At 40.3% G+C, this 27,408-nt stretch overlaps 1 protein-coding gene across 3 annotated transcripts in view; it reads right to left on the reverse strand.

Moving 5' to 3' along the window:
* ARL15 (ADP ribosylation factor like GTPase 15) overlaps positions 1 to 25,909 on the reverse strand; it is a 391,618-nt gene extending 365,709 nt beyond the window's left edge. For 2 of the 3 annotated variants that reach the window (XM_045566386.1, XM_045566387.1), the window contains exon 1: positions 25,752 to 25,880. In XM_045566386.1, the coding sequence (XP_045422342.1) occupies positions 25,752 to 25,799 (48 nt within the window). In that variant the 5' untranslated portion in view covers positions 25,800 to 25,880. Of the gene's footprint in view, positions 1 to 25,751 lie in introns of all 3 variants that reach the window. The other variant, XM_045566385.1, reaches the window with a different exon arrangement.
* Between the last annotated feature and the right edge of the window lie 1,499 nt (positions 25,910 to 27,408).

The raw sequence follows: 27,408 nt of genomic DNA on the forward strand, positions 1-27,408 counted from the left end.
GGTGACACACAAAAACAAATAAATCATCTTACATGGTGACAAGTTCTATGAAAAAAATAATAGAATGTGTAGGGGAGGGTAGATTGGGGGCACTATTATTTTTGAGAGCAGATGTGGTCACTCTAACAATATTATAGATGATAAAAAAAGGGATGCCAGAAAAGTTTTCAACAGCTCTGCTTCCGAAATCCCTGGCATAGGCAAACACAGTATTCTACCATGAAAAGTCACAGCATTAGACATGCAATAGTCCACAAATATTTATTGAGAAGCAGCCAGAGAGGCATTCAAACCATAGACTTGGATGGCAGACTTTCTTGATCAAATCCTAGCCATACAAGTTACTCTTTGTGGGATCCTGGGCAAGTTGCTTAACCCCTTTATATCTTAATTTGTCACTTATAAAATGAGGATTATAGTAGTACCTATTTCTAGGGTACTGTGAGGATTTAATAAGTTATAATTAGGAAATAGAGTAAGCTCCAGATTTGTGGGTTTTTTTTTAATTGAGTGTCTACTATGTTCCAGGCACACAATTTCTCTAAGCATCTGCACCTAAGGGCCCCAGACACTGGGAAGCCCCAGGGGATACACTCTGCCATGAGCTTCCACGGACACCTTAGATTCAGGCCTTTTTTCACACTCTCCTGTCATCTACATTACCAGGACTAACTCCTGTGACTTCTCACTGCAAATACTGTAAACCAGGACAGCAACTCTGACATTCCCTGATGGAGGAAATGTTCCAAAGCCAGAGAACTTAGCTCCTAGCACTCCGTCTCAGCAGACCCAACACCTGAGGCAAAAAAAAACGAACATTCATTTCTAGCCAGACCTGACAATATTGTCCAGATGGGCAATGTACTATGTTTAAACTGAAGTGGTTTTAGTCTACATTATGTAAAATTTTATCAATTATCACTTAACATTTTAATATTCAATATTATTAATATTTTGTAATTTTTATAGTGACAGGAATCTACTTTCCCATGCATTGCTCATTAGATACTTAGGAGCAACATCACTTAGAACCATAAGAAAAATTATAATTACTTAATTCTCCAGGATATGGATTCATCCTCCACTCTCTCCCTCCCATTCCTTTTTGATATAATTAAATTAACCCAAGTTTGTAGCATTGCTCTTCTGCTAAAACCTTAGAAATTGCCATTTATGGATTCTTTCCTTGAATTTATCATTTTAAGCCACTTTCATGAGCATGATTCCTATATTGTCCAATCTATATTTAAAGTCCTCAAAATATTCACATGGCCAAGCCCTTTACTAAATCAGTATTTCCATATTAACTTATAAAAATTATTATACCACCAAAAAAACAGCATTGATTACAGGAGAGCATGATCCAACAACCATTTATAGGGTCAAAAAACTATCTATTTGCTTATTAATTAGACAATCTGGGCTTTTCCTTTTGTTTTTCTGACTGTGGAGAGGGAAGAAAGGTGAGCTTTGAGGTTAGACAGACCTAGATTCGAACCATTCAGGAAGAGACCTTAGAAAACTTACCCACCCTGAACTTCAATAATTGGTCCTCAGATGTGAAAACAGTATAGTCGTACCTCGGTATCCATGGGGGATTTTTTCCAGGACTTTCTGCAGATATGAATATCTGTAGATGCTCAAATCCCTAATATAAAATGGTAAAGTATTTGCATAAAACCAATGCATATCCTCTTCTGTATTTTAAATTATCCTAGATTACTTATAATACCTAATACAATATAAATAGTTGTTATACTGTATTGTTTTTTAATTTGTGTTATTTTTTACTGTCGTATTGTCATTTTTTGTTGCTTTTGTTTGAATATTTCCAATCTATGGTTGGTTGAGTCCGTGGATGCGGAAGCTGTGGATTCAGAGGGCTGACTGCAATAATCCTAAAACTACTAACCCCACTGAATCAAATATGTAAGCATCAGGTGGTTAGCAGAGAAGACATTTTCTCAAACTTAGTAAATCCTAAACCAAGCCACTCACATGGGCTAGTCTCCCCATCGTGTCTTCCTAGTTCCCCTCTTATCCCTATATAATCCATTCCCCACTCATTAGCCAGAACAAGTTTTCAGCACATAATCGGGCCCTATCACCTCCTGCTTAGAACTATTTAATAGTTCAAGAGCAATCTTAACAGAACAGGATCTTATCAGGCTCCCCTCTGGGGCCTGGCTTCAGGGTCAGTTTCTTTGGGCCACTCTTCAGCATCTGATAACCCCAAACTCAGAGACTCACATGCCACACCACTGTCTTACACTTGCTGAAGACGATAACCCCAATCAATATGGTCACGGAACTACTTGGGGTTTTCTGTAAGTCCCAGGACTCCCTGTGCACAACTCAGGTTGTAGGATCTACCTACTTTTGTCCCCAAGGACTCAGTCTATTTTCCTTTTCTTTTTCAAGGGATACCACTTATTCCTAAGTCTTATAGATTTACTCTTTACCCCTACCCTAAAGCATGGCTGCCAAGTGGCACAAGCCCACCCTCCCTCCCTTCCTTGCTGTTCACGTCCTTGCTTCTCCAAAGGTGTGCACACTGGCCCTTCTCCTCACATGGGTTTTACTGCTAAGTACTAAAGGAGACCGACAGATATGGAAAGGCTGATATAAAAATCTAATAACTAAAGGCTACTCATTGCTGACGTTTCTGATGGGTAGAAAAGCAAGCCTCTTAAACTCCTGCCCTCCACCTGTTATCAAGAGGGTGGATGTCTCCAAACTCCTCTCTTCACTCTCAGGCCAGAAGATGGACTCACACAAGGGTGAGCTGTAACCCCTCATAAGACCACTCCTTTCAGATGAGCAGTTTACATTTCTGAGGACAGAGTTCCTAGTCGAGCATTCTGTTAAGATGGTGAACAATATCTGGCAATCATATTTACTGAAAACTAGTGGAACCACACACAATTCAAAAGGATGGCCTTGATTATCTTGCAAGTCACAGGAGAAAGAAAAAAATGACATTTATTAAGGTTCTACTATGTGCTGAGTGTTTCTATACTCTCATCTCACTCAGCCCTAACAATCAGAGCAATGTGAGTACTTCTAGGCCTGTTTTTTCAGATATAAAATAAAGAGTTAACTAGCCCCAGACACATGCAAATGGGGTTGCATAAGGGGCAGATATTCAAAAAATGTTTTTAAATGAAAACTGAATTTTCATTAGAGATTGAAATGAAGAAAAATACATATTCAAATGTACTTATATGAAATGTTAACACACTGGAAACCACCCACACATTACCTCGTGCTGCTAGAGTAACTTTTGGGGGGGAAGGGGAAATCAAGCCTCAGAAGAAAACCTGTGTTTTGCTTTCCGACTGAAGAAAAACTCAAGATTGCACAGTGAGGTACTCTACAATCTGTAACGTTTGTAACTATGATTCTACTGGAATCCTGTTCTTGTTCTTTTAGAATGTTGCACCAAAAAGAAAGAATAAAATGCTAACACAAATGAACCAGAAAACAAACTTAATACTCAACCATATGTCTAAATTCAGGTTTTATATTCCTCAAACCTCTTCATTGTCCTCACTGATACTAATAAACACATAATAAGTTAATATCATAAATAATCAATTTAAAAAAATCACATTATCACTTTTTTTATAGTTCTGCATAAAATTAGTTGGGAAAAAAATCTACTGCTTAAATGAATAGAAACATTTGAATTCCTCCCCATGATATTATGATTACATATACACTTGGTTTTCATCCACGGTTCTTGACTCATAACTCCAATAACCCTTGTTACAGTCTTCTGTTATAATTTGGGGGTGCTTTAGGCCTCAGAAGCAGGCCTCAAGAACAGAATCGCTCTCTCTGATCTTCTCCTGTCCTCCTTTCACCTGCCCAAAGCAGGACTCTAACCTGATTTGGGGTCATAAGACCCTCATTCCAGAAAGGGTCCTGCCTCATACCATGAAGGAAGGCATACTGCACAGGGAGGCCAAAAATAATCTGGACAAACTTTTCTGAATTTGGATTATACCTCTTTTGTCCCATCGTATTTCAACACACAGTCTACACTTCAAACACAGACAACCAATGAAGTTTCCAAAACACTCCCGAAGGACAGGGTTGGAGTGAGCTTCTGGAAAGCTGAACACATGGAGGCTGACAGAAGGTGAACAAGAACTCGTCCACATGCCAGGAGGATGAGGCACCCCATCTCCATGGGGACAGAAGCTCCTGCAATAGGGACCCTTCCAGACCTCCCCTATGAATCTCTTCATCTGGCTGTTTCTTAGTTTCCTTTAAAATATCCTTTGTAATAAACCAGTAAATGTGTTTCCCTGAGTTCTGTGAACCGCTCTAGCAAGTTAACAGAATCCAAAGAGAGGGTCATGGGAACCCTAACGTGAAGCTAGTTGGTCAGAAGTTAGAGAAGCCTGGACTTGTGGGAAAGAGGAGGCCATCTTGGGGACTGAGGGATCCGACACTCTGGGTAGATAGTGTCAGAACTAATTTGGAGGACATCCAGCTGGTTGCTGCTGCAGAACTGCTTGCTTGGTATTAGAGCACGTTTGGTCACAGAAGTCTTCTGTGTTGATGATTGCTGTGGTGTGGGAGCAGAGAAAAAACATGGCTTGAGTTTTTCCCAAACACTCCCCTACATCACAATGTTTTTTAAATAACTCACAGTAAAGCAGAGAAGGATTGCTTGATACACTAGGAGCAACTGAGAAGTATGGAAAAAGTTGAAAGGAACCTTGCACTTACTTTAACCTTTCACTCAAATGCATGAACCCGTTCTATAATGTTCCTAACAGGTGGGGAGCCAGCTTCTACTCTGTCATTTCCTACTCAAGGCAGATGAACAAAACTTGAGAGTTGCTTTTTACCCTTAACCGATATCTGCCTTCCTGTGATTCTGACCCTCTCATTGTAGGTATGCTTTCTGCAGATTCACAAAAGACTTTATAACCTTCTTAATACCTAAAGCCACTGATCATATTGCCTCCTTTAAAAGATACTCTCCAAGTACAGAAACCAAAACTCCAGTGTCAATGAAAGATAATGCAGTACTGCCTCTCTTCCTTGAGGAAGTAAATGTTACTCTACTACCCCAGTGGTTGTCAAACTACAATCTATGGGCAACTCTGGCTCACTGCCTGTTTTTGCCAATAAAGTTTTGTTGGAACACAGCCACTCCCATCTGTTTACCTATTACCTATAGCTGCTTTCAAACCACCATGGCAGAATTGAGGTTGGGACAAAGACTATATTACCCTCAAAGCCTGAAATATTTACTAGCTGATGTTTTTCAGAAAAAGTTGTCCATCCTGTTCTAGCCCATCATCTGAGGTTTGACCATAAGCTAAGAACTATATTATATTCAATGTCACAAGCTATAGTCTTGGTAGCCAAATGAGTCACCCCTGTATTATTTAGGATGCCTATATACCTGGCAAATAATAAGCTCTCAATAAGTATTGTTGAGTAAGAAAAGTCAGAAAGGAAGAGAAAGAGGTTGGAAGGAAAGAAGGGTAGGGCTTTTCTTCTCCCAATACTATTCTGACATTCCTACTTCATGGAATATTTTAAAACCTAGGTGTTTGGAAAACAGGATATCCACATGCAAAAAAAAGAAACAAGACCTTCATCTCTCACCATATACAAAAAAAATCAAATCAAAATGGGTTAAAGACTTAAATCTCAGACCTGAAAGTATGAAACTATTAATATTATTCTGAAAGAAAACATTGGGGAAATGCTCTAGGACATTAGTCTGGGCAAAGATTTCTTAAGTGATACCTCAAAAGCACAAGCAACCAAAGCAAAAACGGACAAATGGGATCACATCGAGCTAAAAAGCTTCTGCACAGCAAAGGAAATAACAAAGTGAAGGGACAACTCACAGAATGGGAGAAAATACTTGTAAACTACCCATCTGACAAAAGACTAATAACTAGATTATTATATAAGGAGCTCAAACAATTCAATAGGAAAAAAGCCAAATAATCTGATTAAAAATGGGCAAAAGATCTGAATAGACATTTCTCAAAAGAAGATATACAAATGGCCAACAGGTATATGAAAAAATGCTCAACACCATTAGTCAGAGAAATGCAAATCAAAACTATAATGAAATATCATCTCACTCCAGTTAAAATGGCTTTTACCGAAAAGATAGACAACAATGAATGCTGGTGAGAATGTGGACAAAGGGGAACCCTCATACATTGTTAGTGGGAATGTAAATTAGCACAGCCACTATGAAGAACAATACGGAGGTTCCACAAAAAACTAAAAATAGAACAATCATATGATCCAGCAATCCCACTGCTAGGTATATATCCAAAAGAAAGGCAATCAGTATACTGCAAAAATATCTACATGCCCATGTTTATTGCAGCACTATTCACAATAGCCCAAAGTTGGAATCAATCTAAGTGTCCATCAACAAATGAATAAAGAAAATGTGGCTCATGTACACAGTGGAATATTATTCAGCCATAAAAAGAATGAAATCCTGTCATTTGCAACAGCAAGAATGGAACTGGAGGAGTTATGTTAAGCAAAATAAGCCAAACACAGAAAGACAAGTTCCACATATTCTCACTCATATGTCAGAGCTAAAAATTAGAACAAATGATCTCATGGAGTCAGAGAGTAGAATGGTGGTTACCAGAGGCTGGGCAGCCTGCATCCAAAGAAATGAAATGATAAACGCTTGAGGTGATGGATACCCCAATTACACTGATTTAATTATCACACATTATATGCCTATTATCAAAACATATGTATCCTATAAGTATATACAACTATTATGTATCCATAATAATTAAAAAATTTTTTAAGTTTTAAAACCAGCAGGTCCTTTTCTTGCTGCAGCAAGGTATTTTAACACAAGGCTATATACCAGAATTAAAATTAAGGATCTACAGTGACTGTTTCATTTCAAGCAAATAAACACCAATTAAAATGTCATTTACTAAAACATAAGTCCTTGTTAATTTTGAACACTCAGGAAAATGTTACCCACATTCACTCTTAGAAATGTAATAATTTGTTATTGCTGCTGCTGTTGTTTTAATACCACCCAGCGCAATAATATAAAGCAATTAGGATAAATAATCTTTGCCTCAGAGATAAACTTTATGCCCTCTGGATTTGGGGAAGTACTCGAAAAGAACTGCTTTGAGACAAATGAGGAATATAATCAACAGAGCAAATAGACAACCTACATGGGAGAAAATATTCGCAATCCACACACCCGATAAATGGCTAATATCCAGAATCTACAAAGAACTCAAAACAAATCAGCAAGAAAACAAACAACCCCATTAAAAAGTGAGCAAAAGACATGAACAGAAGTTTTTCAAAAGAAGATGACAAATGGCCAACGTATGAAAAAATGCTCAGCACCACTAATTATCAGGGAAATGCAAATTAAAACCACAATGAGGTATCACCTTACTCCTGTTAGAATGGCTTTTATTAAAAAGTCCAAAAGCAATAGATGCTGGTGTGGATGCAGAGAGAAAGGAACACTTATACACTGTTGGTGGGACCGCAAATTAGTACAACTCTTATGGAAAACAGTATGGAGATTTCTCAAAGAACTAAAAGTAAACCTACCATTCAAGCCAGCAATCCCACTACTGGGTATCTACCCAAAGGAAAAGAGTCATTTTAACAAAAAGACACCTTCATTTGAATGTTTATTGCAGCACAATTCGCAATTGCAATGATCTGGAATCAACCCAGTGCCCATCAATTCATGAGTGGATTAACAAAATGTGGTGTATGTATACCATGAAGTACTACTCAGCCACAAAAAAGGATGAATTAATGTCTTTTGCAGCAATTTGGAAGGAACTAGAGACCATTATCCTAAGCAAAGTGTCTCAAGAATGGAAAAATAAATACCACACATACTCTCTAATACATTGGAGCTAACTGATGGGCACACAAGTGCATAGAGGGAAGTGAAAATCATTGGAAATCAATTGCAGGGAGGGGAGAGGATGAGAGGGGCAAAAACCCACCTAACAAGTACAATGAACACTACTGGGGTGATGGGCACATTTATAGCCCTGACTCAAGCCATGTAACAAAAACATTTGTACCCCCCTTAGTATTTTGAAATTAAAAAAAAAAAGACATACAAGGAAATAAATCATCAATGAGCTTGTTATAAATCCTGATTCATCTCCATCTTTTCATAATCATGCATTTTACCCTGGTTTATTCAAGACTTTTATATAAAAAATTAAAATATACATCATATCTTACATAGCTCTTTATAATTTTGACTTTTAAAGCAAATTGTTTCATTATACGTGTATTCCTTTATATTACAAAGAATCTGATGTGAAGAGTTTTAGAATCAGCAATTGAGGATGTATTCTCAACATAGAATCAACTGAGAAAATCTTTACTAAGTCTGTTTTACGAAATTATTCAAAGTGAATATTAAGCTCACATAATTATTTATGATAAAACAGTAATCTCTCAGAAGATAAGAAATGGAAAATATTCCCCTATGAGTATTTACAAAAATGACCAATACAGTTAGGTATTCTCCCCAAATAAAGACAACACTAGCACAGGAATCTATTTCTTACACACTTAGGCTGCAGAAAAATTGCAGCCTGCATCCACAGAAATGACAAAGAGAGCTGCACTTCAGGCTTAAAAAGTAATCCTATGCACACACGGCCCAAGGCCAGGGCAGTAGAGGCCCTGGAAAAAAAAAAAAAAATCAGGAAATGCAAAGAAAACCCAGGAGCAATCAAATGATCCTCTAAATCAGGGTTCCCCAACCTATGGTGAATTGCTTAATTATTTCATTATATATTACAATGTAATAATAATGGAAATAAAGTGCACAATAAATGTAATGCACTTGAATCATCCCCAAACCATCCCCCAACTCCCTCACCCCCGCCCCAAGTCTGTGGAAAAATTGTCTTTCATGAAAACAGTCCCTGGTGCCAAAAAGGTTGGGGACTACTGCTCTAAATGATCCAATCTTTAAAATATGCATCTTGAAAACCCCACAAAGCAAGGGAAAAATCATATTACACTAAGAAAATACTATTGGTGAACATTATAGAATATGTTTCTATATAAATATAAAATGAAACAGAGAGAAATCCAATAGTCCCAAGAGGTTTTCTACATCAAGCACAGTGACTTGAAAAAAGCCACATTCAGGAAACATTCAAAATGACCAAGAAAAGCAACATTACCCAATAAATCAGCCCAGTGCTCCTTCCTCTACAATACCCTCCCTCTCAGGAAACATTCATAAAGGAAGAAGGGATAAAAGAGCTGCCCAATAAATCACATGCTAGGGGGAAAAGTTCTCAAAAGCAGAAACCTGAATTTTAAGCTGTTTGATTCCAACAGAAGAGGAGCTGCGAGTTCAAAGAATATATATACTTCTAGAGTAGGACCTCAGAAAACCTGCCTATTCAGTTTAAAGTGAGTCAGCTCATTTAGCCAAACACATGTAACAGCTGTAAGCAGAACTGGCCTGAGGAGAGATGTGGGCCACCATATGCCATGCCAGGACCTTTCACCCCCATAAATCAAAAATAGCTGCCACTTAAAACACCAAGGAGCAGCTGCAGTATCTTTAACCCAGTTACTCCGTAGTATGTTTATTAAGTAGAAGCAGGAAGATTTTTGAAAGGTTGGTATTAGAAAAATACACAGAATTGGAGTGGAAACTTCTGGTACAATATTACCATAGGTCCTTGTTTTATATACAAAGTCTCAATTCAATAATGATAAACACTTTTCTAGTACTTACAGTACTAGACTCCCTTTTAAATGCTTTATATATATTTAATATATTAACTGTGAGGTAGGTATTATTATTATGCCCATTTTGCATATGAGGAAACTGAGGCACAGCGGCTGCACAGCAAGTAAGTGACAGAGCTAGAATGCAAATGCAGGCACTCTAACTCCAAAGTCAGCGCCTTAACCATTACTCTGTGCAACCTCCTAGTCCAACCACGTGTACCTGTGCCAGGCTCTGGGGATAGTAAGAGGCCTGCAACCCAGCCATGCACTGTGAAACAATGTGTTTTGTCCTGTAACAGAAACTGGAGCAAAGGGCTGTGGCAGGCCATGGCTAGCCCATTGGCACTCTGTGCCAATTCACAATGGGGACCTCGATAAGCTGAGCAGGGGCTGGATTTCAGCCCCACTGGTCCCCTTGGCCAGGCACCTACCTCTGTGCAGTGTCTAATAGGCAGAACTGTCTAAGGCAGCCCCAGGAGCAGCACCAGAAGGAGCTTCAAGTCAGTTTGGGTAGTGAAAGACCGGAGGACGAGAAGATTTAAGTAAGAGTAGGAAGGAAAAGGTGAACTCTTCAACTACAAATTGTTCTTTCTGCAATACTATGCTCCCTGACCATTTGTAATTAGATAGAAGTCAGGATCACGCAGGCCATCTCAGCTTTGTTAACACTGCATCCAGGTTGCCGTACAACTACTCCAGACATAACACATGAAGGCTAACTTCACAGGCTGCCCTAACCAAACAGCCCTAAGCAGGCTGCCCACGACAAAACAACCTCCTGGCTCCAACACACTGCCTGCGACCAGCTTTCAGTTTAGTTGAAAGGTCTCAGCCTGGGCCATCTTTATCAGCTCCTGGACTTACCAATTCAAACTCCCAATTCTCTGCCCTGGGAGCCTGATGCCAGCAGAGACTCAAACCCAGGGAGTCCTCCAAAGAGATCCATTCATGTGACAGATCCAGACAGCAACGGAGTCCCTTGAGAGGGTCCAGTCCGCCCACTCACCTGGACCAGAACTCCCCTGGAAGTGCAACCTCTTAGCAGAAAAAAACAGGCTGAGAGTCTTAAGAATCCAGCAATTGAGCTATGGGTTTATTTATCTGAATGAGGAGACCCTGCACAGCACAACTAACCTGGGCCTCACCTTCTTCCAACCCCTAACCAGGGAACTACTAGATGAAATTCTTTCGGGAAAACATCTTTCGCATAAGGTTATCCTACCATATATTGCTCTGTGCCTCCTCCCTAGCAAGCCATGGCCACTCTAGCCCGCACCCACCCTAGCCTTCCTGTAGAACCCTCTGCCCCAGTGCTGGTGTGTAACTACACAGTACTAATTTAAGGAGGGCTTTGGAGCTGGATTTCTTGGGTTCAGATCCCAGCTCTGCCACTTACAAGCTGTATTTCCTTAAACGAGTTTCTTATCCTTTCTACATCTCAGTTTTGACATAGGAAAAACGCAGTGATGCCCATAAGGATTAAACAAGTAAAGCCCTTAGAAAGTACCTACCAATATAAACTCTGTTAAGGTTTTTTTGCTATTTTGAGTAGCAAAAGGAGGTAGCAGAGAAGGAAGTATCAGGCACTATACTAAGAGTACATGTATTATTTCAGTTAATCCTCAGAATAAATCCAAGAAGTAGTTCCTCTTACTATCCCCACTACGGATGAGAAAAGTGAGGCACTGAGAAGTAACACAGTAATTGGTAAAGCCAGGCAGTTCAACCCAAGCCTGCAGCAGTAAACCATGAAACTCCTCTATATCTGCAAAAGCTTTGTTAAATGTACCCTCTAAGAACTTGTGGCCGAACTCAATCCCTCAAGACCACCCTCAGCCACCCCCTCCTTCACTCTCAGGTTAGGCTACCCTATCCTTTCACGACTCAGGACAAGATGCTCTATCCAGTGTTCTCTATGGCTCCTTGTTAATGATGTCAGCCAAACTTCCCTCCCTCACTGAGGATTTCTGATATCTGGTTCAGTCTTTCACTCCAACCCAAGCCCTGCCATGGTCCTGGTGACTTCACCATGCATGAGAATGATCCATCCAACACCTTGGCTATACTTCCTCTTCTGCCACCTGACTTCCCCGTCTCTTACACCCTGTGCTGGCCACAGCCACACACTGTAGCCTCCCCTCAGAGATCCTACCTCTGCAGTCTTAAATTCATATGCCCTATTGTCTGACCACTTTGAATTTTCTCTCCCTCCAATTTTCTGACCAGTGACTCTATACAACACCTATTGCTCAACCTCAAGACCACCAGTCCCTTGCATCTTCTACTTTTTATTAGCCCTTCCTTCCTTTCCATTAACTCGGATCTCACGTTCTATCACTTCAAGTATTTTCTTCCCAGTGTCTCAAATTCCTTTGCCCCACCATCTACCCAACTATTCACCCTGGAAAAACTAGCCTTTATCAATCTAACTGCGCACCTTCTTGAAATTACACATACAAAGGCAAGAAAAAAAAAATGACAACCATATAAATGTGTGTCATTGTTAAGTCATGATCTCTGACTTCAACATCGCCCAGCAACCAACCCTTCTGTGTCCCTGGTCATCCTCACCCTCGTTCTTCACGGCAGTTTCTTCAGCCCTACACAGGGTCAAACCCCTACACTACCATATTTCAGTTACATTAAGCAAAATGACCTCACATTCTGCTTCATCAGCATTAAGCCACTGCTAGTCCCATTTAAGAAGGAAACCCCCCCTCAATCTTCCAGCCCTTGCAGTTCTAGTCCTTTTCTTCTCCTTCATGGTGAAATTTCTTGCAAGGCTTAATTGCAGCAGAATTTCCTCACTTTCCACTCCTCAACTAATCAGCACCTCCACAGTCTCTGAATTCTGACGGTGCCCTGGCCAAGGTCACCACTGATGTGAATCCAGTGGTCACTCTTCATTATCTTCCATGATCTCTGGGCAATGTTTAACAAAATAGGCCACTTCCTCTTTCTAGAAATAGTCACTGTCCTCAGCCTGTTTGACACCACACTCTCCAGATTTTCTTCCAACCTCTTGGTTCTTTTTCTTCCAGGCTCATTTTTAGGCTCCTGTTCTTTTACTGATCCCATAAAACTGCATGCCTACAATGCGCCAGCAATGACTGAAGCAGTGAGCTTCCTCAGGGTTCTTCCCTTCCCACCTGGCACAATCCAACCCTCATGCATGGCCATGGCTTCAGTTGCCATCTAAGTGCTTAAGAATGTGTGCTCAGACAATCGCCAAACCTTGGTTCCAATTCTCGCTCTATCATGTCTTGCGCATGACACTCAATTTCTCTAAGCCTCAGTTTTCTAATCTCTAAAATTCTAATAGTAAATGAATAATGCATCAAAAATACTTAGCACTGTGCCTCCTACATAATGATATTAATCATATAGTATAGCATATAGCAAGTAACAATAAATGTATTATTTTTAACTACATCTCCAACCTCACCCCTGAGTTTCTATCTACCTACTTGAAATTTCAACTGCCTGGAGTCTGCACAAGCAGCTCAAACTCAGTCACTTTGAAATCAAACTCTCCCTGCCCCCATTCCTGCAAGTGTTACCTATTATAGTGCATGACACCATTAGCCACCTCAATGCCTGTGATGGTTCTAAAACATGCCCGTAAATCCTTCAACTTTCCTTTCACCAAGAGATGTCTGTCTCCTGCCCTTGAATCTGAGCATGCTTTGTGACTGTCTTAAACGGAACATAGCAGAAGTAATGCCACATCGGTGCTGAGGACAGGATAGAAAAGAACAAGCAGTTTCTGCCAGTTTCTCCTGGTACATTCATTCTGCAAACCTTCGACTTCAATGTAAATGCAACTCTCCTGAGGCCATCACATAAGAACACATGAACAGAGATGCCCCAGGAGGCCGCACTTGCCCAGTGCCCAACTGTTGCCATATTCCTAGCCCCGATACCAGACATGTGTATGAAGAAGTCTGGAGATGACCCCAGCCACCAATTGTTCATAACTTCATGAAGGGTCTGGAATAAGAACTGCCTAGCTGAACCCAGTCAACTCCCAGATCCATGAGTAAAATAAATTATTATTGTGTTCAACCATTGTTTTGAGGTGGTTACTCAGTAACAGATAACCAGAACAAAAACCTCAAACCAAAAACCTGAGAATGATCCTTAAGATCTCTTCTATTCTCATCTTCCACAACCAATCACAAAATTCTGGCAATTCTGAAATGTTGCTTAAATCCATCTACATTTCTGTGTCAATCCTTGCCCTACCTAGTTGTGATCATCATCATCTCATTCCTGGATCAGGTCAGGACATCTTCCTGACTAGTCTTGCTGCAGTCTGTCCTCCCTTTAAATTCCTTCTCTATACTGCAGCCAGATCTGACCATGCCACCACAGGCAAATTTTTAAGGTTCCCATGATGTGACCCCTGCTGGGCTCTGTGGCTTCGGTGCTAGCCACTGCTCCAAACCCTGCTCCAGCCACTCAGAGCTGTTGGGAATTCCTTGAAGTCATAGGGTTACTCAGCCCCAAGTCTCTGCATGCATAGCTGTTACCTCTTCCTGCCCCTACCACTGCCTGTCACTGGGCTAACTCTACTCAACTTTGATGTTGCTGATTAAAAACGACTCCTCTGAGAAGTGCTCCTTGGCCTTCAAGTCTAAGTTAAGTTCCCCTTTCATGTGCACCCTTAGTAACCTTTATTTCCCCTCCAGATAGGCTATGCTACCCCAAAATGTAACTGCTCATTTCTCATCATATAGGAGTATAAGCACCTTGAGGGCAAACTAATGTCTTATTCACTTATGTATCTCCAGTGCCCAGAACAGCATCAAAATAAAAACGGCTTATAGAAAAGTTATAGTTGAGTGAATGAATTATAAATTGTGTAAAGGCATATAAAGGCAACTTAATAATCACTTAAGTCACAGAATTAATGAGAAAGAATGGAAAGAAAGAGATAAACTAAAGTCAATGTCAAGGACATTGAGAGGCCGGGCACAGTGCCTCACACCTGTAATCCCAGCACCCTGGGAGACCAAGGCGAGAGGATAACTTGAGCTCAGTGAGTTCAAGACCAGCCCGAGCAAAAGCCAGACCCCATCTTCTACTAAAAATAGAAAACTTAGCCCGGCATTATGGCATGTGCCTGTAGTCCCTGCTACTGGGGAGGCTGAGGCAGGAGGGTCACTTGTGCCCAGGAGTTTGAGGTTGCAGTAACCTCTGATGATACCACTGCACTCTAGCTGGGGTGACACAGTGAGATTCTGTCTCCAAAAAAATTTAAAAAATGTCGATGACATTGAACGGTTTACCCAAGTTTCCACATTTAGTCAGTAGCAAAGCCAAGAACAGAATCAGGTCAATTGACTCCCATGGTACCTCTTTAGCATGTCAAAATCTTCAAATGAATCATACAAATGAATAAGTATCTCAGAATAGGGCCAAATAAGTTCTCCAATTTTAAAAAAAATCTGCTTTATAATCCTCTTTTACAATATCATTCTCATGCCTGGACATTTGGAAGTAGCTCCAAGCAACTTCAAATTTCTTTGGAGTACACACCCATCAGAATGCCAAAATGACAACATGAAGTATTGGTGAGGATATGTAGTAACTAGAATTCTCTTACACTAGTGGTGGGAGTCCAGTTGGTACAATCACTTTGGGAAAACGTTTGGCAGTATTTACTAAACCTAAATATACATACACTCCATGACTCTGAAATTCCACTTCTGGTATATACCCAACAGAAATGCATGCTTATTTCCACTAAAACACTTACAAGAATGTATGTGGCAGGTTTATGCCAAATATCCCAAAACTGGAAACAATCTAAATGCCCACCAACAAAAGAATGAATGAATTCATAATGATATATTCATATAATAAAATATTAAGTTGCAACAAAAAAGAACTACTGATTCATGCCACAAAACAGATGAAGCTCATGGGCAGGGTGAGTGAAAAAACACACACAAAAGAATACATATTTGTGATTCTGTTTATATGAAGCTCAAAGTCAAACAAAACTAATCTATAGTAGTACTACCTGAGAAGGGACACAAGGGAGATTTTTGGAGTATTGGAAAGGTTTTACCTCTCCATCTGGGGGTGGTTAGAAGGTACAGATACATACAAATTCATTTAGCTGTACCTTTAAAACTTGTACCCTTCACTGTAAGTTATACCTCAATTTTTCTTAAAAAAAAAGAATGTCTTCAGATGAATAAAAATTAGAAAAAAATGATGAGTAGCTTTATATAACACCTTATGTTCATGAAGTACGATATATACATTATCTCATTCAATCCTCAGAAAAGCCCTATGTTAAAGTTTCTTTGTAAATAAGATTCTCAAATCATTTAATAGTTATAATTGGTGCCTTAAAAAAAATCTCTGAATCAGAGCAGGAAGAAAGGAGGAAATAAATTGAAGTGATAGTAAAAATTAATTTTAACAGTCTTCTTGGGACTTGGAAAAAGCATATTATTTAAAATATGGATAAACTGCAAAACAGACCCAAAAAAAAGGTCTTCTCCAAGGTCAAACACAACTTTTTGAAGCCCAGCTCTTAAAATGCACAGGAAATACTGTGTTCCTATCTAATGTTTAGTTAAATTATTTCACAAAATCTCCAAGGTGTCACTGATGGGAAAACAAAGACAAAACCAAGGACATAGAGAGACAGACACACTCAGTTTATCTACAACTGCTCCCTTCTGTTAATGCTATCACACTGAGTCATATGGACTCTTGTACCAATCATTGTAGAAATTATAATTTTCTTTTAAAAAGCACTTTATAGCTTATTTATTATTTATGTTATTATTGCTAATTATCACAGAGGCTTTAATGCTATCTGGATTTTGAAAATGAGAAAATTGTGGTTCAGAGCGATTTGTCTTAGACCAGATTCCCAATATTTGGGGGTTTAGAAATAAGTACATTCTAAATACAAACTTGAGGACTGATAAAGATTGTCATCTTTTTATTCTGCAAGATAATTACATTTTAAGAGAGAGGAGAAAGAGAGAGAAAGGGAGAAAAACACTACCATTCACTATCATTTCAGAATAGAAGATATTCTAATATCCACAAAAAGTTGGAAAGATAGAATCTCAATTTTTAACATGTAAATTAAATTTATGATTACTCTTTAATAGTCTTTTGATTTTTCCATCTTGCCATGGACTGAGATTTGGGAAACACTTTATTTCACACAGATAACAGTTGAAATACCTACGGCAGGACTTCAAATTCAGGTCTTTTTCTTCTCTATCACAATAAAGATACGTACAGATAAAGATTACAGACATGTCACCAACACTTCTAACACATGATACAATTGTGGTTATTCAATTCTTCCTGACCCTCAGTTTCCTCAACATAAAACAGGAATAACAGCTCCCACAACTCTGAGAGGGTTGTTGAAAAGGACTAACCAAAACGTGAATGCCAATTAAGCACTTCCCACAGAATCCAGCACAGAGTCAATTCTCAATTGATATTTGCATCACTATCACCAACTTTATCATTATATAACTTTGACCTAACAAAAAGTGGTTGATTGTGTCCAGGCACTATTCTAAGAGTACTGAAATAGTGCCAAAAGCGTTTACATGGAATGTTCATTGCAGCATTTTTAACCGCCAAAATTGGAGCAAATGTAAAATATTCAAGGAAAAGATGGTCAGTTAAACAAGTATAGTTTACCAGTATAATGCAGAAAATTCATGTTATAGAAGGCAAATTATTAGAATTTAAATATTCATTAATACAAAAAGCAGGTTATAAAACAGTACCTTCATTATGATGTCAGGTGGATTTTCTATCTGAATGAGTCTACATATAGACTACAGGACAATATATAATACTAAAATGTTAACTGGTCATCACTGGTGGCCGGATCACAGATGTATTTTTTTTCCATTGTGCTTTCCAAATTCCTTCACTAAGCTTTTGCATTAATAACTGTTACCAAAATAATCTCAGTACTTACACAGACAAGAAATACACACGTACACACATTCAGTACATGTGCTTATATGATTAGAAAATGACTTGTAAACTGTAAAACAAACTGATGAATAATAAAAGCTGAAATGCACATAATAAAATTCCATTACACAGCTTATATGATTCAGATGTAAGGCTAATTACAAGAAAACACACAAACATAAACCCATGCCTCAAAACCATCACCTACTATATAAGCAGAAAGGGTAACATCCAACCCAGAAATATGAAACAAATATTAATAACTACAGATCTACATGCAGCAATGTATATTAATCTCAAGAACACTGGGGAAAAAGCAAGTTTCCAGAAGATACAGGCAGTATGTTACAATTTCTGTAAAATTTTTAACACATGCAAAACAATACTATATAGTTTACACATATATGTCTATATAATAAAAATGCAAAAACATACATGAGAGTGTTACCCTCTAACTTCAGAATAGTTGTCACCACTGAGAAGGGTGGCATGCAGACAGCAGGAAGCTCTAGCTCCAGCCTTAAAGTTTTTTTCTAAAAAAGCACCAAAATTTTGAAGTTAAAATGGCAAAATGTTAACGGCTATTCAATCAGGGAGGCAGGGACATAGAAGTCTGTTATATTCTTTTCTGTACTTTTTTGGATATTTATAATAGTTCATAATTAAAAATAAAACCCTGGAAGACCTATATTTCATTTTAGTTCCTGACTCCGTATCTAGATTGATGAGGAACAGGTATAGTCCTTCTGTGTCTCAATAAATGGTCCTAGATGCCTCCAGACTGTCATCCCCTTCCGCAAGAGTGAAAGGCCAGAGAAGCGGCCATCCTGTTGAAAAAAGAACCCATGGAGATCCCTCTCGGGGAGACATGGACACAACTACTAGGAAAAAGTTCTCAACCCTGAGAGAAGCAGTCCAGAGGTCAGAACAGTTCCCATCAAATCTAGGTGCAAAGGAACTTGATAAATGAGATTGTCCTGCAAATCCAACTTTTCAAATGGTTAGTTACTACTATCACAATCATGTAGGTGTGTTTGGCTATGAGCCAAAGAGCAGACTGCCAATGTTTATGCAAAGATGAAGGAGAGATTAGGTGAACAATGAAAGCAAAAAAATCAGTGAGCAAACTCACATTAAGGCACAAACCCACACGGTTTCCCCAGTGGGAGCTCCACTGTCACTGAGTTCCCAGAGAGCCTCTCTCAGATAATGAGATGACAGCAGCAACCAAGTGACTCCTCAATTTCTACCATTGTCTCTATGGTTCATGCAGCCCTTCTCACTCATCCTCTTAACAATTATTAAGTAAACAGCACCAAAAAATGCTTACAAGCATGGGCTTGGAATCAGACAGGATCATACCCTGGCCCTGACCCTCCACTGGTTACATGTTTCTGGCTAATACTCAACCTTTCAGAACCTCAAGTTTTCTCTTTTCTAAGTTGCTAAATCTTTTGTAAGTCAGCAGTATCTGGTTATAACAGGACTGCTGGAAGGATTAAATTAGATTATGTAAGTAAAACATTCTGCACTGTACTTGGTACATAGTTCCCTATTTACCAGGCACCAGACCAGCTTTTGCTGATAAAGTGGTGACTAAGATGGTCAAGGAACCAGCAGTGACGCAGGTTATAGACTCAGATGCCAGCCAATGTCTTTACTTTAGCATTAGGGTCTGGACTGGCCATATAAATTGTAGTGCAAATTGTGGCCCAGTGAAATGAAAATGCAAAGCACCGTGTTCAAAAATTAAGATTTTCAAGATAGTGATCAAAGAGCATTAAACCAAGCATGGGGCTCTTCTGAGCCCTGAGGTTACAGGCCTGGGAAGCCAGTCTTGCTAAAAGTATATGTGACCAGACACTTTGCAGACACTCAGAAATGAGGGTCCACCAGAACTGGGCTTCCTAGACTCATCCAAATGCCTCATTTGGGGAGATGCCAGGGGAGAGCCACAGCATAACTAAAGGGGACTGCAGGCTCTAAAATAAAAAGCCCCTCGGTAACATAATGTGTGAAAAGTATCAGTGGAAACTCCCATTTCTTGTTATCTATAATGCAGTGTTCAGACCTTTCCCAAAAATCTTTGCTTCTCTCCAGTCTACCTCAGAAACAAATCCTTTATAAAGTTAACGCTATGAGACTGCCCACCTAAAGTCCATAAGCAACAAGCCGTTTGTGGCCTACTGTCTGCTGGGGACAGCTCCACTTCCCAGCCAGAACTTGGGAAAGGAACACAGCAAACTTAAAAGAGACAAACAGATCCCGAGTCTCAGTAACCTCTTCAAAAGAAACTGGGGCTTGGAGCAGGCAGAAATGTGCCCCTGAAAGTTGGAGGGGGGCTGAGTAAGGAGGTTGCCTGGAAATACATCTGTGGTCACTTGATGAAACATTACATGCTGAAGATCAATCACCTCGACGACCAGAATAAGGACATCGCAGGGCAGGGGGTTCAGCATGCAACATAGTTCTCTTTCTAGCCAGCCTTCTCTGTAACGGTCACTTGGCAGAGCTGAGTCCTTGAGGACAAGGGAGCATCAGCCAGCCTGCTCACAGCCCCTGCTTTCCTTAACATGGCAGTTGTCAAGGAGCACTTTTCTGTACCTGTTTACTCAAAAAGCAGCGCAGTAAAAATTTCAAGTGCATTCTAACAGCTTTGACACCAAGCTGCCTGAGCCTCTGACCAGCAGAACTAGGTGGAAGGCAGTGAAGAGGGCAGGCCCGGGGGGGCCCCAAACCCAGCTCAACTGCTCACTTGCTAGCCTTGTGAACTTGGAGAAATTACACCACCTCCCTGAGTCTCAGTTTAACACCATTACACATGAAAAGTGCTTACAACGTTGTCTGGCAAACAGTAAGTGCTCAATAAATGTTAACTAATTTTTACCCTCCAAATTATAACTCACAGACTTAACTCCTTCCATTCGCCACCCCCACCCAGCATTGCGCACATGCCAATAAGCATGTGGCTTAGGCATCCTTCAGAATGCAAGCTCCTAGAGGGCTAGAATCAAGGTCTCTTTGTGTCCTCTCCCAGAGCTCCCACTATGAATAAGGCCGCGGTAACAGACGCTTGGGAATCAGACCTAACACTTTTGTAGAGAAGTTCTTACCTAATGGTATGGATTTTCTTCAAACATTTTTGTTATGTGAACTCCACAGATGCTAGATCTCTGTTTATTGTGCTCACATGATCTTTATCTTGAAAATTATTAATATTTAATGACTGCCTAGCCCAGCTGACATTAAGACTAAAAAGTGTTTGACCTATATTATTACTTTATAGTCAGTCATAACAAATATGACTGCCTAATCCAGCTGAAAGTAAGACTAAAAAGTGTTTGACCTATATTATTACTTTATAGTCAGTCATAACAAATACAGCTTGTAATGTTTATAGTCATTCAGGATTAGAAACAGCACACTTTAATCAATAAAAAAGTTCAGTTCACAGATAACTGAACATCATAGGAAGTCACAAATGCACCTTTACTCATCTTTTCTAATGGGTTCCACCCTTGGAGCACATGAGTTTCTGTTCTGGGTTGGTTGGATGGTTAGTTGGTTTTTATCCTGTGAATGGTGATGGATTTGCGATGATCCAGCCAATTCCCTTATTAGATCTTCCCCACTGACACACAAATTTTTATTATGGCAGATATAGCCTATTACCAAAAAACTAGACCAAGTTCACCAGTCTATACAAAGTAGAAATCTTATTAAATAACCTTATTAAATCTCGAACACAATATAGTAGTTCCCCTTATTGTACTGTACTCACCTATTTGGGGACCTCAGTTGACCATGGGTAACTGAAACCAAAGAAGGTGAAACCTCTGATAAGGGGGGACTAATGTATATAAATGCAATGAGCATTAATCGACAATTAACATCCACAGCTAACTGAGCATTTTTACTTGTCACGTTTTCATGTCTAACTTTACATTTCAGCTCACAATAAAACAAAGAAATACATAAAAAGAAACATACTAGAAAGCAAAGGAGCACATTGGAAGCTGTCTCCTCCCCTATGTGCCCTACTCAACTGTCCTGCCACCCCCTAGAGACAGTCCTGCAGCCAAGGGAGACTTTACAGTTGAGGGCTCATCCCCCATGACTTTCAGGGCCATGCACAAAGTAGGGGTTCCATACGTATTTGTTGAGTGAATTAATATCAGAATGTGGTTTTATTTTTATCGGTGTTAGAAGATCCTCGAAAGACTCTTGTGACTTCCTTGCTGATCACCGCTCTCAGTCTTTCCATAAATTGAGACTAGTTTAAAAGGCAGCCCAATACTTATCACTAAGCAGTAACAGTCATTATTCTTATACCTCCTGCGGATGGAGTATCGGCAACAAAATCACAATACATTAACATTTTATATTTGAGAAGCTATGTGCTGTTTATAAATTGCTTTCCCTCCACTATCTCAATTAATCATCATGGGCATTATATAGACTATAACCAATTTTACTCTGTTGTTTTGATAGCACAAGAGGAAAAATATGAAGTACAGATCAATCAACATGAGTCAAGACAGAAAATTTTGAACTGAAAAGAATCTAGAAGTTGATCTTGTCCAACCTCCCAGGAACATTTGGTAGATGTTTTTCTTTCATTATAACTTGACTGTTTTCTGCTACCTTAATGAAAAAGGCCTGCACATGGTCTTACTACTTCTACCTATCAGAAGAGAGAAAAAGTAAGATGACGGTACTGCCGGTTGGGAGAGCAGCTATGTTTACTCATAGACCTAGCAGGTGTGAACGTGGCCTTTAAACCCTAACATGAAAAGGGGGGAAAGGTGTGCGCCCTCCTAGGAAGATTCACGTAATTGGAAAACTAAGATTTTTGTGTTTAAATTGCCACCCTGGCTAAACAAATTATATCTTGATAATCTTAAAGTTAAGAGACTAAAGGATACATTCTGCATTCCCCACAACAAAACACCTAATCCAAACAGATTTTATCTTGTCTCAGGCTAGAAGCTGGTGAGAAAAAGTAGAATTCTCCTTTCCATTTCACATTCATTGAGTTCAACAGATAAAATATTGGGCCCTAACAACGTCAGGAACCAAGTCAGGCACCACACCAGGTGACACATATAATTATTTAGGATTAGCAAATTACCACTGTTTTCCTGAGGTGAAATCAATAAAAGCCCTGTCTTAAATATTAAAGTAGTATCCCTCTCCCCTCACCTTGGCTGTCACTTCTAATTGAGAACACTTCTTTTTAAATTAAGAAATCAACAGCAACTTCTAAGGTCAGAGAGCTTCTTCATCTGTTTTGATTTCTCAACCCTATTAAAAGGATTAATCCTCGTTTAAAAAATAGCTCCTCCACCTTTCTTTCCTTCCTCTTCCTTTCCACTCTCCTCCAAATAAAAAAGGTTAACTGATGATATCCAGCCCAAAGAAAAATGGACAATACATAGACACACACACACACACACACACAGAGCCCTCTCTTCCAGCATCCAACAGCAACAAGAAAGTTAAATACTGATTAAGAAAAAGTGACACATGCCATTATCCCTGTCAAGTGTATGGAAAGGGCACTTATCTAGTCCACTCCGCAAAATCGGGAGTCAAACTTGGAATGAAAGGAGTATTTTTTTTTTCTGGAAGGTAAGTAAAAGAACTTGGGAATTGATTTATAAAAGATAAGAATCCAGACACAGTCAAAGAAATTGATTTTTATTTTTCAGAAACACGGCTTTTACTAAATAAACACCATACAAAGATTATGCATAAGCAAGCAAGTCAACCTGAAAGGCGGGGAAAAGGAATGACGTGTGGCACATCATTTTCCTCTGAAAGTTGATGAGTAAAAAGTAAACCCAAAATGCCCACCTCAAGAGGGCTGGATGTTGTTTTAAAGTTTTTTTGTTTGTTTCAGTCCAGTTTAATACTGAAGGATTTTCTCAAATCTTTTCACAGCAGATACCCAGCATACTCATAAAAACCGATTTGTTTCCTTTAAGATTTTTTTCTCACCTCCAGTGATTTTTATGGGACTGTTTTGCTGCACTTGTGAATTTTAAATGCATAAAATTACAAAATAATTATTATTCTTATACAAGAGCAAAACTAGGGTGAGTGAGGGCATGGCAGGTACAACTAAAGCCCAAGTCAAATTTAAGGCCCAGTGATTTTTGACACAAAGCTTTTAGTAAATTGGCAACGAAATTAATCTGCTTTTAGGGTAATCTTGAGCCCACAAACATTCATCTACTCACCCTTAGACCACGTCTAAAGATTAACCTTGAGTAATTAACCACAGTTATCAATATCGTTTTCACTAAATACTTCCAAAGGCAGGTTTGTGATGCAATTTGTAAATCTAAAACACACCCAGTAAATAAAAAGATTAATAAAATGATCAACACCACCTGATTTTCTTTTAAGGTACTACTTAAGTATTCAAAATTAGGTTTCAGTAGTATAGTTAATGTCACCCTTTCCTATTTGGTAATTACCGTCAACAAACTTTGGCTTTTATTTGGGCAGACTGCAAGAACAAAACTATAGTACTGTATTTTATAAGACAAATTACAAATAAATCAGTTATTTAACTCAGAAAATAATCGTTCAGACACATTTAGCAACTCTCTTAATCTACAGGGCACCTTGCATTTTAAAAAATGTTCACAATCAGATAACCCCTTTAACCAGCTACAGTCCTGTGTGAATAACATTCCTTTATCACAAAGTCAGAGGAAGTTACTACCGTCAACAAATGAACAGCAAAACAGAATCTGAACTCAATTTTTGACTCAGTTCCATTCACAAAGTCATGCATTAACTACAATCACCACCATTCCCCACAAGATCATCAAGCTATGAAGCTTTAGGAGAAACATTTTCTTCGTGTAAACTAAAATAAGCCCAAATATACAGATAACATTACAAAACCATCTTTGCCCAGCGTTTCTTAATCATGAAATTATTCACAGACTTTCTCAGCACAGCCTTAAGTGTAATTCCTAGAAGGCACAGGCAAATCTCTGCCAAGCCAATCTGCAGTCGAAAACCGAGTGCATGTGTCCAACAAGATGACAGGAGGGTCAATGTTTCTAACCATCTACTTCAACTCTGCATGGCAATAGCGGTTCTGCTTAACATGGTAAACATAGCAATTGCATAGGATCGAACACAGCCCATGTAAATGAGGATCCCCTTAACCACAAACAGGCAGCTATGGGGAAATATAATTTCTGGAACAAAACATGGTGCTTGCATAATTCCACAAACACATACACAAGTCAATTTTACCATGATGTTCAGTCCCAGCACTGTGTTGACACTTTTCCCACCTAAAGTTCCCAGCACAAGCCTGGCCTAAAAGCACAGCTGGGATCCAATCCGTGCACAAGGCGACAGCGGCATGCACCAACGACCAGAACGGTGGGGTAATACCTGTCCCTACTCAGTCCTGTTCTGGCCAGGTTGCGATGTAGTTTAGTCCCTTCTACTTTATGGTAATGTGCTTTTAAAACCCGGCCACGACCGAGGTCATAGCTTTAGAGATCTAATAACAACAAAATGACCAGGGCTGCCGGGCACTTAGTGAGCCATTCTAGTTATGGCTCTTTAATAGCACCTGGAGTTCGGCTAAAGGGAGACCAGAAAACTCTTGCTTCCCCGGAAAGAAAGTCCTCTGCCGGGAGCGTAGAGGGAAGCAAGGAAACCGATCGCGGGCAGGGGACGCCCCGCAGCGGCCGCCGCGTCTCCCAGACAGCTCCAGCGCGACCCTCGCCCCGCAGCCCGGCCGGCCCGGGCCGCCCCTCTACCTGTCAGCTCCGCCACCCAGCCGCCCCGGCTGCCGCCCCTCCGAGTCCCGGGCACGGCTTCGGAGCCGGCTGCGGGAGAAGGAATCCCAAAGGCATCCCATCCCAAAGAAAGAAAGCAAAAAGGCTGTTCCTCAAGGCAGGGGGCCATCCGGCACGCCGAGATCCGAGAAGCGACACCCACCCCTTCCCCACACCTACCAGATAATCCATGTACAGAAACGCCTCGGTTATCCGGAGATCAGACATCCGGCAGCCTAAAGCATCCGGAACGACTCCGAACCCGGAAAAAAAAGAAGCGTCTCTGGCTGCGAGCGAGCAGCCCCTGAAAAAGCCAGCAACAGCGAAAATAACCGAGAGCAGCCGAGTGGCCGAAGATTACACAAGGGGCGCGGCGATTGGCCGGGCGGGCGGGCAGAAGGAAAGGAGAGCTCTCATTGGCTGCGGCGCCTATAAAAGGCAGGCCCCTGCGGGTGGCTGGAGAGTAGCGCGGGAGCGGCGAGGGCTCCGGCTTGGGTGTGCTGGGGGCGGGGGCGGGGGCGGCGCAGGCGGAAGAGCGAGCCGGGAGAGCGGAAAATCAGCTGGTGCTGAACGCAGACCTCTGAGGCCCGAGAGCCTCGGTGTCCCCGCCCACGCCCCAGTAGGAAGCAAGCTCTGTAACGCGGGAGGTGCGGTAGCCACTGACAATGTGTCTCCCGGAGCGCTTTCCTAAAAACTGCCTCCATGAGAGGGCACCACTGGGACGAGAAGTGTGTGCAAAGGTACTCAGCGAGCAAGGCTGTTCGCGCGATTTGAGGACTGAAAGACCTTCCACACCTTCATCATTTGAATCTGCTAAGGCAGACTATTCCAGCCTGATGTTCCTGAGGGTACACACTAGCCCCCTGCGCAGCCAGACGTAACTAAAGACAGCCTCTGGGGAAAAAACCGTTTCAGGACTTGGATGTAGTCAGTTTTTACACCCCCGGACACTCGGGAAGAAGTTAGTTATTTGCATGCTTTGAGCAGTAAGCACGAATCCAACGCCCCTGAATCAAATAAGCAATTGAATAAGAAACTTTGAAAAGACCCAAATACGATATTTGTGACGCGATGTCATTTTAAGAGGTAAAAATATATAAGCATTGTGCATTTCCTGGTAATGTCAATATTGCATTAAACTGGGGGGAGGGGGGAAGCCTGAATTGGATAGGAGGCTGGGTAAGAACACGCAAGGCTTTTTTTTTTTTTTTTAAGGATTCAGGCTATGAACAACCAGGCGATGCCAGACGCAGCTATTTTCTTAGGTACAGGTGACTGGAGTGCCCCACAGAGCTTAGGGAGAATGGAAGATGAGAGGATTGCTCTCACCTGTGTTAGTAATTAGGGCTTGCATACCAAAACCTTTCAAGAGTGAAACTGTATCAACTGAAATCTTTCTGAATTGACTGCCGGGCTGTGTAAATGTTTCAGGGGTTGGATTTTTATTTTACCCCTAACTTGACATCTCCCTTTTTTTGTATCGCCAAGAAACAAATGTCCATACAATAAGTTTACCTGGGTCTTGCCAAAACAATTCTGTTAGGTAACCATGGAACTCACCCTAAATGTGCACTTAACCAGTAAGGGCATGCAGCCCCTTAGAGGGAGGCTCCAGGTTGGTGAGCCAAGTGATTCTGGACATGCTATCTAATCTCTGAACCTGTTTCCCCAGCTGCAAAACAAGAATTCCTACTGCCAGAAGGTTTTTGAAGTGAAGGACTATGAATATATACATGCTGTTGATCCAATTTACAGGGTGTGTTTGTAAATAATGAGAAATTATACTTGTGAAGAAATTTCAATGAGTTTTTGTCTATTCAGGGGCCAAAAAGTCTCA

The sequence above is a fragment of the Lemur catta genome, chromosome 12 (assembly GCF_020740605.2).
Source record: "Lemur catta isolate mLemCat1 chromosome 12, mLemCat1.pri, whole genome shotgun sequence".
Taxonomy (NCBI): Eukaryota; Metazoa; Chordata; class Mammalia; order Primates; family Lemuridae; genus Lemur; species Lemur catta.